At 32.8% G+C, this 18,322-nt stretch overlaps 1 protein-coding gene across 1 annotated transcript in view; it reads left to right on the top strand.

Moving 5' to 3' along the window:
* The window catches only part of LOC126736684 (1-phosphatidylinositol 4,5-bisphosphate phosphodiesterase epsilon-1-like), a 201,417-nt gene that overhangs the window by 172,530 nt on the left and 10,565 nt on the right, over positions 1-18,322 (top strand). The window contains exons 13-29 of the mRNA XM_050441179.1: positions 2,920-3,073; positions 3,244-3,375; positions 3,435-3,625; positions 3,684-3,800; positions 4,589-4,946; positions 5,001-5,062; positions 5,117-5,282; positions 10,849-11,073; positions 11,124-11,424; positions 15,295-15,650; positions 15,702-15,900; positions 15,951-16,092; positions 16,586-16,751; positions 16,806-16,975; positions 17,629-17,771; positions 17,826-18,026; positions 18,130-18,274. Coding sequence (XP_050297136.1) covers positions 2,920-3,073; positions 3,244-3,375; positions 3,435-3,625; positions 3,684-3,800; positions 4,589-4,946; positions 5,001-5,062; positions 5,117-5,282; positions 10,849-11,073; positions 11,124-11,424; positions 15,295-15,650; positions 15,702-15,900; positions 15,951-16,092; positions 16,586-16,751; positions 16,806-16,975; positions 17,629-17,771; positions 17,826-18,026; positions 18,130-18,274 — 3,228 coding nt within the window. The remainder of the gene's footprint in view (positions 1-2,919; positions 3,074-3,243; positions 3,376-3,434; positions 3,626-3,683; positions 3,801-4,588; positions 4,947-5,000; positions 5,063-5,116; positions 5,283-10,848; positions 11,074-11,123; positions 11,425-15,294; positions 15,651-15,701; positions 15,901-15,950; positions 16,093-16,585; positions 16,752-16,805; positions 16,976-17,628; positions 17,772-17,825; positions 18,027-18,129; positions 18,275-18,322) is intronic.

Here is an 18,322-nt window from a genome sequence, read left to right as displayed (position 1 = left end):
TTTCTCCATCGGTTCTGGCTCATTTTGATCCCAAAATACCCATTAAACTCTTGGTGGATGCTAGCAGTGTAGGGCTTGGAGCGATTATTAGTCATTTTTATCCAGACGGTTCTGAGAGGCCAATAGCTTTTGCTTCCAGATTATTAAGTAAAAGCGAATTAGGTTTTTTACAAATTGAAAAAGGGGCTCTAGCCATCATTTTTGGAGTAAAAAAAATTTTTCAATTTTTGTATGGGACAAAATTTACCTTGTATACCGATCACAAGCCGCTTTTAGCCATTTTTGGAGATAAAAAAGGGCTACCAGTTTTTGCAGCTAATCGCCTACAAAGGTGGGCGTATATTTTATCATCATTTAATTTTGAAATTAAATACGTCAACACAAAAAATAATTACTCGGATTTTTGATCTCGACTAGGAACTAGTGTTGAAAATATTCACTATTATTATAATAGTAGTTCCATTGTGTTTTCATCAAGTGACAATGATAAAGTGTCATATTTAAATTATATTCAAAATTCCGATTTTCCAGTAAATTTTTTAAAAATTAAAGAGCAAACTGGTAAAGATCCAATCTTTAGCAAAGTTTTTTTTTATGTTAAAAATGGCTGGCCTAAAACTTATCCTTCTGTAGAACTTAAGCCATTTTTTATAAGAAAAAACGAAGTATCTATTGAACACGGTTGTTTAATGTGGGGGTATCGTTTAATTGTACCTTCAAGTTTTCAAACGAGTATTTTGGAAGAGCTACACTTAACCCACATTGGCATTGTCAAAATGAAGGCTTTAGCTCGCTCATACATATGGTGGCCAAAAATCGACGAGGCTATCGAAAATATTGCTCGGCGATGTAAAATTTGTTCAATGTATGCGGATAATTCACCTAAACCTTCTTTGATAATTTACGATTGCCCTAAAAATGCCTGGACTCGTTTGCATGTAGATTTTTTTGGCCCATTGTTCAATAAAACATTTTTAGTTGTTGAAGACGCCAAATGGTTGGAATGTTTTATTGTGCAAAATATGTCTTCTTCTAAAACAATACAAATTCTAAGAAAGTTATTTTCTTAGTTTGGATTGCCCAAAGAAATAGCTACAGATAATGCACAAACTTTTATGTCTGTTGAATCTAGTTCTTTTCTAGAGAGTTTGGGTATTATCCACAAGACGGGTGCTCCTTTTCATCCAGAGACTAATGGATTGGCGAAGTCCGGTGTTAAAATTTAAAAAAAAGCGCTTATTAAAGGTTACAAAGATTATGATCTTTGATCTGCAAACTGATCTGCAACTTATTTTAGATACGTTTCTTTTTCAATATTGCAATACGCCTCAAACAACCACTTAAGAATGTCCATCCAAAATTATTTTTGGTCGCTCTTTACGCACTAGATTTGACTTATTGCTTCCTTTCACCGAAAATGTAATTAAAAATAAACAGCATAAAATGGAGAAAATTTTTAAAAAGGTTCGAGATATATCATTTTGTATTGGAGAAAAAGTGTGGGCTCAAGATTATCGTCCAAATGCAGACAAAAGTAAGTGGTGTCAAGGGGTTGTTCAAGATATTCTTGGTCGAAGAACTTACGTAATAGAGGTAGATGATGGAATAAAATGGAAGAGGCACCTCAGCCAGTTAAAAAAAAATTATGTAACATTTCAGCCTGAACATAATAAGACAAATACAACCATAATTCCAAGATCTACTTCGATTGATAATAATAGTTTTAGCTCTAGTGAAGATGAAGTGGTGGTTTTATCAGATATATATATAAATCTGATTTAGAAGAAGTGATTCGGGTACACGTGTGTTGCGTAGACGTAGCAAAATTAAAATGCCGGATCGTTTGCAAATGTCTTAGTTTAGATGACAGTTTGATGTTTGACTGGTTGATGGTTTTTTTTTTTTGTTATTGGGGGAGGGTGTTCCATATCCGCTGTTTATTTACATTACACCGCATAGCTGTATTATTATTTAATACCTTTTTTTTTGCCGGCTTGAAACCGACGGCATTTACGGAATTTATTTTATCTCAGGCCAGTCGAAAATATACTCTCGTAAATTAAGGTTGTGTATTATTTCAAATTAAATACATTAACATCAAATGGCTTTCAAACTTTTTTCATAAAGTTACACATTCTTCTTATTTACAAGTATATCTTTCACAATGTTCACACATTCTTCTCATATACAAATCTTTCACATATTTATAAAAAATAAAGCAAATATTTGTGCATAATAACTGTGCATATAAAATTAATTCATCCCACCCGAGTCCATCACCATTTTTTCACATACCTATTGCCAAAAAAAAAACTCATTGATTGTGATCCACCAAACGAGACCACTTGTGTTCTAAGAAAAAAAGGAGCCATCCAGAAATACCAAGTCAGGCGATTTTTCCACAAGCCAAGATCCAAGGATGATCAATTTTATATGACACTTTAGTGAAGTCAGTGTAAACAAAATCTACCTGGGGATCTCGATTGTCCATGTTATCTGCCAAGAAAAAATCCATATTGCATAGGAATAATAAGTTACATATGTTGCAAATGTATATAGTTTATGTCTAGAGATATAATATAAGGACTAATACATTTTCAATGTAATTTCCGTAACTTTGATTTAGCAAAAAAAAAATTAATCCTCAACAACCTCAAAAATCTTTCAAAGTTAATATCAAAGAAAAGACTCACTTGGAATAAATTAATTATACCTAACATTGGTCCCTTTAAATAGTTGTTAAAACTTACAGACTAGACAAGAAATTAATGTAGAGCAGACAACCATATAATTAATTAGTTTGTAAAACAATTTAAGATCTGCTTGATTTTTCCTGACTTTTAGTGTTGAAGCTGAAAATAAATTTTGCAAATCATGCGTAACATAGATTAAATAGTTAAAAGTAGCTTTTTTTCTTAGGGTATGGTACTCAGGTCTCTACTGGTTAATCCGAGGCATATCTAGACTTAATTCTCTCTGTGATAAACGATTGTTATGGTTAAGGGAACAATATTTGCAACTCTACCACGAAGACGGGTACTGTTGCGGACCTTTGGCTGCTGACGCTATCAGGGTAAGCAAAATAGTAAACTAGGGATGAGTTTTTTTTCAAAATAAAGTATTTTTTCCACAAAATAAATGACAATCTTGATTTAAGAGTGACGTATTTCGATGAGATAACTTATTATTAGGTTTACTAGTTAAAAACAATAAAAGACATAAATATCCCTTATTGTTCTTTAGTCCTTTGGTGGTAGAGACTGGTCATTGGCCGGCACGAAACCTGGCACCCAATCAGGAGAGACCTCAGGCCTAAGGCGCGAAGTCTCAATGAAAATTAAAAAGAAACAGATCTTAAGCAATCAAGCTTTTAAGGTCAGTGATGCCTTTTTAGGGGAGATTTTACGGTACATAATGAATGTTTCGGATTTTAGGATAAAAGTTTGAAGTCGTCCTTCATAGAACCGGCAACGATGGTAATGGAGAGCTCATATTGGCGGAATCCGAGTCACCATAGACAGTCTACCCCCACCACGTTCGCGGAACACCAACCGGATGTCGCGAGGCATCACAGTTTAGGACAGTTGGCTTATACTGCGACCTCTGGACCGGCTAAATTTGAGAGGTGATTTTTTTAGCACTTTCCCAATTTTCCAGTTTTTCAATATACTTTTTTAATTTAGGGATAGACACGGTTCAACTGAGCACCTGTGGCATGGACGTCACCCCAGGGTCGGCTCGATCTTGTATGATACTCAGCTAGATTTTGTAGATTTCGTTACGTTATTTCGTTCGTTTAGGTAAGTTTCTTATTTTGTAACGTAATTTATGTGATCATTAAAATATCATTCAGTGTCTCTCTCTCTAAAGACATGTTTATTTATTTCTTATTAAAGTCGAAGTTATTCCATTTAGCTTATCATGTTGCAAAATTGGATCATAAATATAGGCGCATAGGAGCTACGTAGCCTAGATAACCCATTGGTGCCTTTGGGCATGCATTATGTCAATACGGTATTTTCGTGATGTATGGAATAAAAACAAAACGCTGTTATAGTTAGTCCGATTTTGGTTTAGAAGATAACTTTTTTTTTGAAAATTAAAAACATGATGTAGAATTAAAAATAAGCAAAAAAAAAGCTATTTTAAACTATAAATTTCCCTATAACAAACTCAAGAAGACTTAAAGTAACCTCCTCAATCGCACCTACAGCCAGGTAGTTTTCCATGCTTCCACTTCAAAAAATAAATGTGAAAATAAATATACGGATAATAAATAAAAACTTTGGGTGTCTTACACTGATATCTGCACTTTATATGTAATAAATCTAAGTGCTTTGATGAACAAGAAACTCCATCTTATCAAGCAAAATAAAACAATTGAAGGGTCTCCCTAACTTTAACTATAACCCCAAATCAATCCCCAATTTCAATAAATAACTCCATCCAAAGATAAACCTCTACGATCCTAGTTAATTAATGCCTTTGACTCTTAATAGATCAAGGCGAAAGCGGACCCTATAAATTTCACTTTAAGACATTTTGAGGTTTCCTGACGCCCGATAGAAACTTTCAATTTCTCTTTCAGTTTGTTAATACGAAAGGATCTCCGAGATTTATTCGAGCAATTAGCAATATCATATAGAAGTATGGCTGTGAATACTAGTAAGTTAAACGGCGTTAAGTCGAAAACGTCCGATCACCATCCGAGGAAACCTAATAAGTTCGGACTGTTAACGAGGAATAGCACGCAAGAACTTGAAGGCCAAGTGGTGAACACCCAAAAGAAAGTTTTCGATGCCATTGCCGCAGCAAGCATCTTCACCAATTGCGCCGGTATCGACACCAATAACTCCCAAGTGATCACCTTGTCCACGTTCACCAAGTTCTTGGATACTAGACAAATGGAGACGAGAACTGAGGAGGAAGTGAAAGCGTTGATAGATGTAAGTGATAAAGGTTCCATTTAGGGATTTTTTTTTAATGAAGTTCTCTTATAGAGGCATGAGCCAGATGCATCCCTAAGGGCCCAGCACTGTCTCTCTTTCGAAGGGTTTGCCAGGTAATAATAATTTTTATTTTTGCTTTAAATGTGATTCAATGGCCTTTTTCGTAGGTACCTTATGGACAAGGATAATTTCGCTTTTGTGCCTGAGTGTGAGGCTCCCAATGAGGAGGACATGCGCAGGCCGTTGTCTACTTACTACATCGCCTCCTCGCATAACACTTACTTGACTGGACATCAGCTTAAGGGAGAATCTTCGATTGAACTTTATAGTCAGGTGAGGCAAATTAAAAAAAAAATTGTCGGATATTCAAACAGCACAAACACATTGCATGCATATGCCCAGAATATCTAATTGACATATACATATATCCCATGAATTTCTTTTTATTTTATATAATTTAGAGGGTTCTGTAACAGTACGTCGGTCTTCCGTAAAGCCGAAAAAAAGGGTTAACATTTTCCAACCTCTTAAATTTTTTTTGGCACGTGATAGCGCATGTCTGGAAAATATTTTGAAATAAACAGGGTGCTTCAAAAAAATGTAGCGATAATAGCTCTGCTATTCTTTGTATTTCATTTTTTGGGACCACCTTAGGCTAATTAGTATACGTGCTAAACATGGCTACTTTGTCATGCGCAATTTGACTGCAATAATTTTTTTTACAAAAAAAAAATAAAAAGTCACTACATCATTTTACTTCATCCTGCCATCAGGAATGTGTAGTGTCGATATTAAGTTAAATTCGGATTCTAGAAGAATGGAGGATTACTTTGACTTAAATGGTTCTTTTCTGTCATATACAGGCTGCTCGAAGCCATAATTTAAATTTCAAAGATTCATTTCTCGCTTTTTTCATATCGGACATTCTATATATTTTATATTATGCATTTAATGCAGATTTAAAAAATTTAATAAGTTAATTTTTTATAACGTAAACATATTAGCTATCTTTACTCGTTTTTTAAAATAATCCGGATAATTATCTGTAAATATAAAAATATAAAATAAAAACCAGCAAATCTGCATTCTTAACAAAACAGGTATTTCAATAGTATTTTTTGTTACCAAGCAAAATATTTCAACTGTTTTTCTAAATACATTTTTGACATTTGTGTGAGACATTTTTGATGACAACACCACTTTTGTGTGTTTATTGTCAAATAAATATTCAGGTACCTATTTAAATTTTCGTAACGCTGCTTCTAAACGAAGTTTTCTTTAACAGATTTCTAAACCAAAATTGCATATAAAATGCATTTTAAAAAGGACGAACTTGTTGACATGATTTTTGTATTGAGTGAATATGAACTCAATGAGGCCTTTAATTGAAGGTTTGACAAAAGAGGCTATTATAAATATATGCTGGTTTTACAGTTCCACCAATTTCTTTAAAACTTATTGCACACTGCATTTTTAACTCAAATATTTTCTGAACTGACAGGTGTCAAATTGAGTTTCCTTCTTATTTTTTTTTTAATTTATGAGACAATTTCTTATTCTTTTCCTAAAGATAATTTCGCGTCAATACTCTTTTGCAATAAAAATTAAAAAAAGTATCATGCAGAATTAAAGCACAAAAAAGAATTAAATGTTACTTACTTTACATAAAGGGATTGAGAAACAACGACTGTGTACGAATAGTATGTAACAAATTCCATATTATATTCTTTCTATAAGGAATGTTGCTTTTGCACACACGATATTTGGTATGTTCGTGGGATATGCCAGGTGTATTGCAATATATTTCGTCAAATGAGATATAGCTAGCATATTCCACGGATATTGGGTACCAAAAATTTACAATTTTCTATAGGAGGTAACAGGTAACAACCTTTTCATCAATTCCATCAATATTATATGATAATTTATTGGAATTTCTGTTTATCTCACTTTTACTCAAGTATCATAATATATTTCTTTCTTACTTTCTCCTCCCTAACCTAATTGTCTTCATACTCCATTGCTATTTCCATCCTTTCTTAGCTTATTCTATTAACATTTATTCATCTTAAATGTTAACTTAATCAACTTTAAACGACTTGACAGTTTTTTCAATATTTCTCTTTAATTGTAAGCACTTCTTCATTTAAATGTATTCCTTTTTCTTTCTTCTTTAATCTAACTGTCTTCATTCTTCTTCAATAATTGCTATTTCGATCTTTTCTTATCTCACTTTATTAACTTTTAGGACTAGGGAGTTTTTTCTGAATATTATTATGGAAATGCAAATATGTGAACTATAGCATCCTGAAATTTTTGAAGAATATTGCAGTTGTAATTGGTATCTTTAGTTAAGATTAGTTTACGAGCATTTTTCCAAAATTCTTAGCAGTTATAAAGTTGTCTCAATTACTTGGAATGAACAAATTTTTTTGAAATCCCAGGCAGTTAAGCCTACGTCACGAAATTACAGCAAGTATCTTTTTAATTGTTTAAAATGCCAAAATAAATGTATATTCTAGAATATTAATTAAATATATAATTTTAAGCAATTGACATTAATTAAGCCTACGCCTTGGAATTACTTCAAGTGCCTAGAATTATAAAAATCTTATCCTAATTACCTGGAATAATAAAAAACTTGTAATTACAGGCAGTTTATTGCTTTTTTTATTCTAGGCACTTGACCTAATAATCTTGACATAACCATCATCTTAAATGCCTGGAATGGAAAACTAGTTTTGTTTCGGAAATTCATTTTTATTAATACATTTTTCTTTTTATTCCAGGCAGTTAAAACCATATCGCAAATTAACCTCATATGTCTGGAATATTTTCTTTTGTAAATACAGGCAGTTTATTGCTTTTTATTCTAGACACATAACGTAATAATATTATATTTACAGTTCCAGGCAGTTGAGATTTTTATTATTTTAGGCATTTGACGTAATACCGTAATGTAGTCTTAACTGGTAGGAATTCTAAATTTTTCTTTTTATTCAAGACGTCACAAATCAACCTGGAATACAATTTTTTTTTATAATTAAAAGCAGTTTATTGCTTTTTTTTTTAAATTTAGGCACTTGACGTAATTATTTGATATAAGGATCATCTTCTTCGGAAAATTTGTGCAATTTAGTGGTCTAATATCTACCATCTAAAATGATATTTTTCTTGTTGTACTATCGTTTTTCGAAGGGTTTTTTTGTTTCATTTGAAATCCACTGACTAAAATTAGAATATTTAATATTGTATTTATAATTCCAGGCAGTTAAAATAATATTTTCATTATTTCAGTAAGAAGTAGGCTTAACAAGTAGAAGTTCTATTTTTAACGAAACATTTCTGTTATTCACCGTACTTCAAATTTTCTCGTGGCATAAGCTTAATTAACTGAAAATTCAAATTTATATTTCAGGCAGTTGAGACAACGTCGCTGATTCACCTCAAGTGCCTGAAATATGAAAAAATTACTTATTTGTTTGAAATTTTATTTAAAAAATATTTATTTACTCCGGTTAGATCAGGCAAACTTTTTGTTGTTTCGTGAACTTCAAATGTTTAGAAAACATTATAAAAAATATTAAAATAAATTTTTTTTTTTATTCCATGCAGCTAAACATTACAGAGTATTCTCAAGTGCCTAGAATAAAATAAATCACTTAATTTTCTGAAATTTTATTCAAAAAAATATTTTGTTTTATTCCGATCATTGTAATAAATAAGATCCCAATTTAATACAAGAGCCTCTCAAATGCATCTCCAATAACATCATTGTAATCTCTGAAAGATATAAATTTTTTAGGTGGTTTATCTGATTCTATCCTAAAATGTGCGTAAATGAAACAATCATTAGAAACCGTCTCTGAAATATAAAGTGCATCATAACTTTAAGAAGCCACTGCCTTTCTGGATATGATAAAGTCCAATAGACTAGAGTTATATTTATCAATATTATACAAAATCATTTTTGCCTGTGCTTTGATTAAGAAAGTTTATGTTAGAATCTCCAGCAAAAGTAGGGTGATCACAAAAAGGTACAGTAAGGCTCAAAATGTTCTCAAATGTGTCTAAAAAATTGGCAACATTCGAAGAACGTGTTGTATATAGCGGTGAAAATAGCACTTTTTTAACCAATATTAAACTTAATACATATATATTCGCATGATTCTGAGTTTAGTTGAAGTTAAAGAACTTGATATTTAATGTGATTTTTTAAGTGAATACCCACACCTCTACCTCTGCCTACCTCTCTGTAAATTGGTATTCATTTAGCCTAAATGGAAAGATTCAAACAAAAATCATTTCACCAAAAAAATCAAATTTATTGTTATAAACATAGTAACAAAAAAATTAGTGACAAATTTCATTGAAACCCATATTTAGTGAGCGTAAATTTAGATGCGCAAACATGCATAAATCATTAGGTTGCTGCCCAAATGCTACGCGTATGGCGCTATTATTTTATTAATTTCTAAGATGCTGCTTCTAGATCTGACATTATTAGCTCCTGTGCCAGACCAAGATCCCCACCTCACACCAGTAACGATAATCATAATAGAACAGCTTAAAATATAATTAAGTTCTAAAATAAATGGCATTCTACTATAATGATATCCATATTCATTATATTGTGCTTCTAGTATAGCAATATTCCTTTTCTTTGATTGTGAAGACTTCACCATTTAAAAGTATTCGTTTCTCCTCCTATTTCTATCCGAAACTATTTCCATTCTCCTTTATCTATTGATATTCCCCATCCTTTCTTAGCTTACTCTATCAATCTTTCTTCATCTGGACCTTCCTCCAATCAATTCAATAAACATTAAATGATTAATAAGTTTCTTCTACATACTCTTTTTCAAGATTGTAAGCACTACTCTATTTAAAGATTTTATTCGTTTCTCACTTCCTCCTTCTGCTTCAACCTAACTGTCTTCTTTAACTATTATATTCCCATCCTTTCTCATCTCGCTGTATTAATTTTTCATCATCTAGACCTTCAACCAAGTTAACCTTAAATGACTAGGGAGTTTTTTCTGAATATTCTTTCCCTTTCATTATAAGCACTACTTCATTTAAAAGTTTTTCTTTGCTTTACTTCTTCACCCTAACCTAAAAAAAAGTTAAAACACAAAGATTAATACAAATTTTGCACAAGCTAAAAAACGATTGCATAGGTTATGATGATATTTCTCTTAGAATCCTTAGTCTCTAAAAATAAATTTTCGATTATTTTTTTAATAACAAACTGTTACCTAATAGAGTGAATTTAGCGGTGGGCTTAGTAAAGCTATTGCTTAAGTAATCAATGATATTTTTGAAAGTATAGATCAGGGCAACGTTACAGTACTTACACTGTTTGATTAGTCAAAGGCATTTGATACAATCAACCATTGTATTTTAGTATTTAATATTAAATATTTAGGGTTTTTAAAAGAGTATTTTTTTTTTGATTGGGTCATATTTGTCTGAGATATATCAAAGAGAATATTTCGGAAAAACTCGATATTTCGTCCGGTGTACCACAGGGGTCGATATTGGGGCTACTACTTCTTATAATTTATACTTCCGATATTTTAACGTCCTTGAAAAAATGCCACGTTGGCTTATGCTTCTGACACTCAACTGTATATATCTTTTAAACCTTATTCACTTGCTGTTGTCTCTGACTCATTAAATCATAAGCTTAAACTAATATAGGTGTTCCTTTAACCTTCAAGTTAAAAGTATTCCTTTCTCACTTTCTCCTTCTTTTTCAACTTCACTGTATTCATTCTTTTTTGACTATTACTACTCCCATCCTTTCTTAGCTTATTCTAACTTTCATCGTCAGGACCTTCCACTCAATCAACATTAAATTACTGTGAAGTTTTAATTCTTATGTCTTTCATTGCAGGTACTACTTTCGGGTTGCCGTTGTGTCGAACTCGACTGCTGGGATGGCGAAGATGGCTACCCAATGATCTATCATGGGCACACGTTTACGACCAAGATACCCTTCACCTCAGTAGTAGAGACGATTTACAAAAACGCCTTCGTAACCTCACCATATCCGGTGATTCTATCAATAGAAAACCACTGCTCTCTACAGCAACAATCCAGGATGGCTCACATCTTCCAAGTAAGTCCCTTATTATAAATCATAACTCTCACTAACTAAAGGTTTTTAAGCGTGTATTTGGTGAACGTCTGGTCACGAATTTCCTATTTGAAAGCGACTACAGCGACGAACCGTCACTACCATCACCGGAACAATTGAGGAATCGAATATTGATAAAGAACAAGAAGTTGTCTGTTGATATACCGGCTCCGTTGTCCGCCATGTCCACCCCAATACGACCTGGTAGTGGCATGAGACATTCGGTTCCAGGTAGGACCAGTTCGATCATCAGTAACGCCAGCAGCAGCTCGTTTAATGATGATTTTAGTGATGATGATTATGATGATGATGATGATGAGGACAATATTGATGGTAAGTGGAAAGATCCGTAAAGAACTTTTCGGAAAGTTTCTTCCAGATCCAGATCCTGCTTCTTTGCTAGTTTTAACTCTGATTTCAAAAATATTTTTATATTTCACTTCCTTTCATTAGGTCCTTTATATTTTGAGTCAGTTTCCACACCAACCTTTTCATGAATGATTTCCCTTTCTTAAGTTCGATGGCAGTTGCTGTACTCTCTGTTTTGTGAGCCACATTCTATTCTGAATCTATTCTTATATCACAGACGTCCTGAGAGCATAGATGCAACGAGAGATAGATTCTCTTGTAGAAGAATGAAGGGAGATAGCTTGAAGAAGAGAGAATAAAATAAAGTTGATAGATGATAGATTGGAGCTAAGAAAGGAATAGCAACAGTTAAAGGAGAATGAAGACAGTAAGAAAGAAACAGCTTTAAATGGAGTATTGTTACACTGAAACAAAAAATATACTAAGTCATTTATTTCTGATCGAATTGAAGGTCTAGATTGAAAGTTGATAGAAAGAGTTAAGAAAGGAAGGGAATAGCAGTAGTCAAAAAAGAATGAAGTACTTAGAATGAAAGAAAAAAAATATTAAGTAAACACTTGCTGTCATGTGATTTTAATCAAATTTACAGTCTAGATAAATAAAAGTTGATAGAGTGACCTAAGAAAGAACAGGAATAGCATTGGTTAAAAGAAGAATGAAGTTAGTGAGGTTGAAGAAGAAGGAAAAAGTGAGAAGGAAAATACCTTTAAATGGAGTAGTGCTTATAATGAAAGAGAAAGAATGCTAAGTAAAAACTTCCATGGCATTTAATTTTGATTGAATTAAAGATTTAGATGAAAAAAGAAAAAGCATTCCCACTGCAATAAAAGCAGTAATAATTTCAACATAATAATGAATGATTTATTTATGGTATTATCAATTTATTCTTAGGGACCTTTGAATATGTCTTGCTGAAATGACTTTTAAGAAATATTGTATAATTTTTTATATTACTTTATAAATTAAATTCAAGATCATAAGAAAAAGTGTGAATAGCTATAGTCAAAAGAAAATGATGACAGTTAGGTTAAAGAAGAAGGGGAAAGTAAGAAAGGAATAGCGTTAAATAAAAACTATGAAAGAGAAAGAATGCTAAGCAAAAACCTCTAAGTCATTAAATTTTGATTGAATCCAGATGAATAAAGTTTGATAAAGTGAGTTAAGAAAGGATAAGAATAGCAGTAGTCAAAGAATAATAAAGACAGTTAGGTTGAAGAAAAGGAAGAAGAAGAAAAAGGGAAGGAAATTCCTTTAAATGAAGTAGTGCTGACAATGAAAGAGAAAGGATACTAAGGAAGTTATTTAAATTTGATTGAATTGAAAGTCCAGTTGAAGAAAGGCCGATAGTGTGACCTAAAAAAGGATGTAAATAGCAATAGTCAAAAGAGGCTGACGATGGTTAAATTAAATAAAGTAAAAAAAAGGTTAAAAAAGAAGGAGAAAGTAAGAAAGGAAAAACTTTAAGTGGAGGAGTGCTTACAATGAAAGAAAGTAAAAACTCCCAATTTATTTGACTGTAATTGAGATAAAGGTCCAGATAAAATAAAGCTGATGGAATGAGCTAAGAAATAATTTGAATAACAATAGTCAAAGGAGAATGAAGACTGTTAGGTTAAATAAGAAAAAAAAGAAGACGAATAAAATAAAAGAGAAAGACAAGAAACTCGAGTATAAGAGAGATCAAGGCTTGTCCACTTAAATAAAGTGTTTTGGCCATAACTCTCTTAATTTTTCGCCGATTTTCGTGAAAATTGCGTGATAAAAAAGTATTTTTATTCATAAATAAATAATGTATCTATAAAAAATTTCATTACTCTAATAGTTTCCTAGTTAATAATTAATGAAGGAAAATTTAACGGAAATAAAGTGTTTGGCCATAACTCTCTTAATTTTTTATCGATTTTCGTGAAAATTATGTAGTAAGAAAAGATTTTTAGTTTTAAACAAATAATGTATCTATAAAAAATTTTATTATTTTAATAGTTTCCTAGTTAATAAATAATGAAGATATATTTTACGGGAATAAAGTGTTTTGATCATAACTCTCTTAATTTCTCACCGATTTTCATAACAATTAGGTAATAGGAAAGAATTTTTAATTCTCAACAAATATTGTATTTATAAAAAATTTTATTATTCTAAGAGTTTCCTAGTTAATAAATAATAAATAAAATTTACCGGGAATAAAGTGTTTTGACCATAACTTTCTTAATTACCCACCGATTTTCATAAAATTTGAATGGTACGAAAGGATTTCTAATTTTAAACAAATAATGTATCTATAAAAATTTTTATTGTTCTAATAGTTTCCTAGTTAATAAATAATAAAGAAAAATTTAACGGGAATAAAGTGTTTTGGCCATAACTCTTAATTTCCCACTGATTTTTGTGGAAATTGAATAATAAGAAAGGATAGGTAAAAATTACCTGAAAACCCAAACAAAAAGCATTTTAATTTAATTCAATATACAATGGGAAAAAATCAAGAAAGCAAAATATTTCCAAAAATATCAATTTTTTGAAACCGATCTTAAAAAAAAGAATATGGAGAACAGCTCTTTTTAATTTTTTTTTAACAGACTATTTTTTAAATTTATTCTTCTTTTTCGTCATCTTATTTTCTCCTTCTTCTTTTTCTTTTTCTTATCAAGTCACTTTCTCTGAAGAAAACAATCTGGATGACAACTCTTGACTGTTTTTAAATTTATTCTTCATTTTCTTCTTCCTCTTCTTCGCCCCCTGTTCCTCTTTCTTCTTCTTTGTTTTCTTCATTAATATATAAATTTGTATATTCTTCGAGCATTTTACTCATTAAATGTTTGATTTCAGCTGTTCTTTTTCTAGTGCGTTTTTAATATTAAAATTTAGTTTCCATAGATAGGATTCAATGAATTCCTAATTGCAAAACTGAGAGAAAGTTGAAAAACGCAGTTTCTATAACTATTAGCTCTGGCTCGTGTTGTTATTAATTTTTATTTATTAAATAAAAACTATCAGAAGCTTTTTTTGTTCTCAGTGGAGCATATTGATTTTTTGAAGTAGCTATAAAGCTCCAAGTTTTCCATGTAGTATATTGTAAAAAGTAATAAGATCCCTCCTTCCTCTTATAGCGGGTAGTGATGAGAGCTATATTAAGTATATCTGCATCATCGTAATTATCCATGATGTTCAATTTGTATGCTATTTATTTTAAAATTTGTTCAGTTAGCTGAAGAGAATCAATATGTAGCCCATAGAAAGGATACCAAACACAAGAAGCTTACTCCAGATAAGGACGGACCAGAGGACAGTAGAGTATTTTTACAGCGGCAGTACTTCTGAAGCCTTGAGTACACTTTCCAACAAAAACGAGCATTTAGAAAGCCTTATTGATATCTTATTATTAAAATCAATAGTATTTCTACAACGAGAAATATTCATAATTTTACATTTAGCTAGATTAAGTTCCGTATCATTTTTTTGCACCAAATTACTAAGGTATTAAGATCATAAGGTAATTCGTCACAATCATCAAGGGATTTGATTATACAGCCAATTTCAGATCCCCAGCAAACAACAAATATAGGCATATATTGAAGCATTCATCTAGATGATTAATAAAAAGAAGTGATCCGATATGAGAACCTTAAGACACTCACAATAGCATTCATTTTTAGTATATGCTACAAAATATTGTGGGATACCCTGTCGAATGCCTTGGAGAAATCAGTATAAATTGTATCCACTTGATGAACCTATTGTCTTTTCATACCTTCAAGTCCATCCCCAGACTCCTCCCAATTATTTTACTTATCGCTAGACCGATTAACGACTAAATGATAATTTTCTATATAGAAAAGACCATCCATTCAATCCTGACTACACCGAACGAATCACCAAGACCTTACGGACCACACCCCATATCGAAAACCAGCTCCACAAAGCGATCACTACCCACCGACGACAAATTACGAAAGAAAGGCAGTCAGATATCCAAAGAACTTTCCGACCTGGTGGTGTACATCCAGGCGATCAAATTCCGTGGACTGAACAACATATCGCCAAGTAGCTCTGTGAAGCAGAGACAAAAGACATGCGTATCAATATCAGGGAGTTCGATTGTTACCACTGGTAGTAGCTCGGCCTCCAACATATCAACCTCGGGTATCGGTAGCGAGTCCGATAGTACCTTGTATGAAAGTGAGATTCAGGTATGAGGTTTCAAGGGAGTTTGGATTTTTTTTGAATATGGCTTTATATAGGACAAAAAGTCTCAACGTCCCAACACAAACTACCCCTGCTACCAATGTTCCTCCATCAATGAAAACACCGCCAAGAAACTGTGCAGGAAACAACCGTTGGCTCTGGTGGCGCACACGCAAACGCAGCTGATGCGGACGTACCCTGCGCCCATGCGTATTGACTCTAGTAACTTTAATCCGGTGATTTTTTGGTCTTTTGGTAAGTCAATCAGGGTTTTTTAATTGTTTGTTATTTGGGGTTTTTGGTAGGCATCCAGATGGCGGCCCTTAACTATCAAACTGAAGACACCGCCATGACCCTTAATAATGCTCTATTTGAGACCAACGGCACTTGTGGATATGTCAGTAAGCCAAGGGTTATGTGGGATAAGAGTCACGTGATGTATAGAAGGTAAGTCAACCAGGAAGACTTTGTACGTGTTCATCTTGTTGATTCTACTTACCTTAATATATGCTTTAAAGTGTGATAGTTAGATGGCATTAGGGTATGGAAGTGAAAACATAACTTTGCGTTTCGAAGCATGACTTTTAGATGGTGCAACAAGTACCTATTACATGCGAGAATGAAATTATCGTACTGCATGCTGAAAGAAGCTCTTCCTTTATTGAAAATTGTATCCATGTAAAGCATATTTGATGTTTTTCACAGAGTTCGGTAGTGTTTAATTAGTTTAATCAACTTGGTAACGACAAAATTAACGAAATATACTGGGAAATAAAAGAAATCAGTTTTTACGTCTAAAGGACAACTGACAACTCAAACTTTCAACAACAATAGTTGTTATTATACCAACGTTGTTATGTTGCACTTATACCAACATTTGCAACAATACATTTCCTAATACAAATGGTTATTCTCTTGACAAGTTACACTTTTATTCCAGATTCAACCCCTGGGACAAACAATTCGATGGCATACACTCCTCACAGTTCGTCCTAAGTGTCCTCTCTGGACAGTATGTAGCTCAGAACAATGTCACCCTGAACGTATACGTCGAAGTGGAAATAATCGGGATCCAGATCGACTGTGCCAAGCAAAGAACCAAAATTGTGAGTAAAAAAGTTAATTTTCAATTTTAGTGTGCAATAACTGATCGTTTTAAGGTACATAAAAACGCCCTAAATCCGATCTGGAACGAGACTTTTCACTTCAGGGTGATGTTCCAGGATTTGGCATTTTTAAGGTTTTCCGTCCTGGATTCCACCAATAATCATCTGCTGTCACAGAGAGTGGTGCCTTTGAAGGGTTTAAAACCTGGATACAGACACTTAAGGTAACCCTTCAAACCCATCAGTAATTCTGTTTTTTAGCTTCTTCTTCTTCAACCTAACTAGCTTTATTCTCTTTTGACTATTGGTATTCACATCCTTTTTTAGCTCACTCTATCAATATTTCTTCAACTTAATAAAAATTAAATGACTTGGGAGCTTTTACTTAGTATTCTTTTTCTTCCATTATAAATACTACTTCATTTAAAGATATTCCTTTCTTACTTTCTCCTTTCTCTTTAACATGACTGTAACATGACAATCTTTTTTGACTATTGGTATTCCCATCTTTTCTTAGCTAACCTTATAAAACATTCATCATCTAGACCTTTAACTCTATCAACGTTAAATGACTTGTCAATTTTTTCATAGTATTCTTTCTCTTTTTTCATCAGCACTAGTCCATTTAAAAAAACACCTTTTCTCACTTTCTCCTTCTTCTTTAACCTAACTGCCTTCATTCTCCTTTCGCTATACTATTACTATTCCCAGCTTAGTTTACTCTATCGAACTTTTGCTATCTGAATCTTTAACTGTAACGAAATCAAGCAACTTGAGAGTTTCTACTTGGTATTCTTTCTCCTTTATTGTAACCACCACTCCATCTCACCCCCACACATTCCAGCAGCTCTAAATATATCCCAACCCCACATTTCAGATTGAAGAACCCTCAAAACCGATTTCTTAACATGTCCACTCTGTTCATTTACTCCCGTATTGAGGAGGAAAGCCTGGAAAATACTGAGAACCGAGACGATCCTCAAACCGAGAGTGATTCCAAAGAAACGGACAATTACGTCGGTAAGTGCTTAAGCAACTATTTGTAGAGATAGTTCGGATGGTTTCTTATTACAGCAACCTCTGGAACCCCTATTTGTGTGAAAAGGAAAATGTTCTTCTTGATGGTGTATGGGGTGATTCCAGACGAACCATCCACGATCCTGAAGATCACTCAGGAGTCCACCACGCAAGACGTACTGTTACTTTGCTTGCAAAAGGCTGGTATCCCTCCTGAGAAGGTCAACGATTACATATTGGTAGAAGAGGTTGCAAGAGGTACTAAGCTTAATCATAAGATAAGATGATGAAGGAATGAACACTGACATTTTCTTCTATGCACAATTTGTTAAGTACTTAAGTGTGAAACGTATTCTTTTAGGATGGGAAAAGAAGGATCACAACTTACCGGCCACACAGCGAATCCTAGACTTACAAGAGAGACCCCTGCAAGCTCAGAGCCAATGGAAGGGCGAGGGCAAGTTCATTTTGAAACGTATGGGTAATGACCCCAGCAGTAGGGCCTGGTAAGTCATCTATAATCCACGAGTTCATGAGAAAAAACAATCAAAATA

The sequence above is a fragment of the Anthonomus grandis genome, chromosome 5 (assembly GCF_022605725.1).
Source record: "Anthonomus grandis grandis chromosome 5, icAntGran1.3, whole genome shotgun sequence".
Classification (NCBI taxonomy): Eukaryota; Metazoa; Arthropoda; class Insecta; order Coleoptera; family Curculionidae; genus Anthonomus; species Anthonomus grandis.
This window is presented reverse-complemented; position numbering and strand designations above follow the sequence as displayed.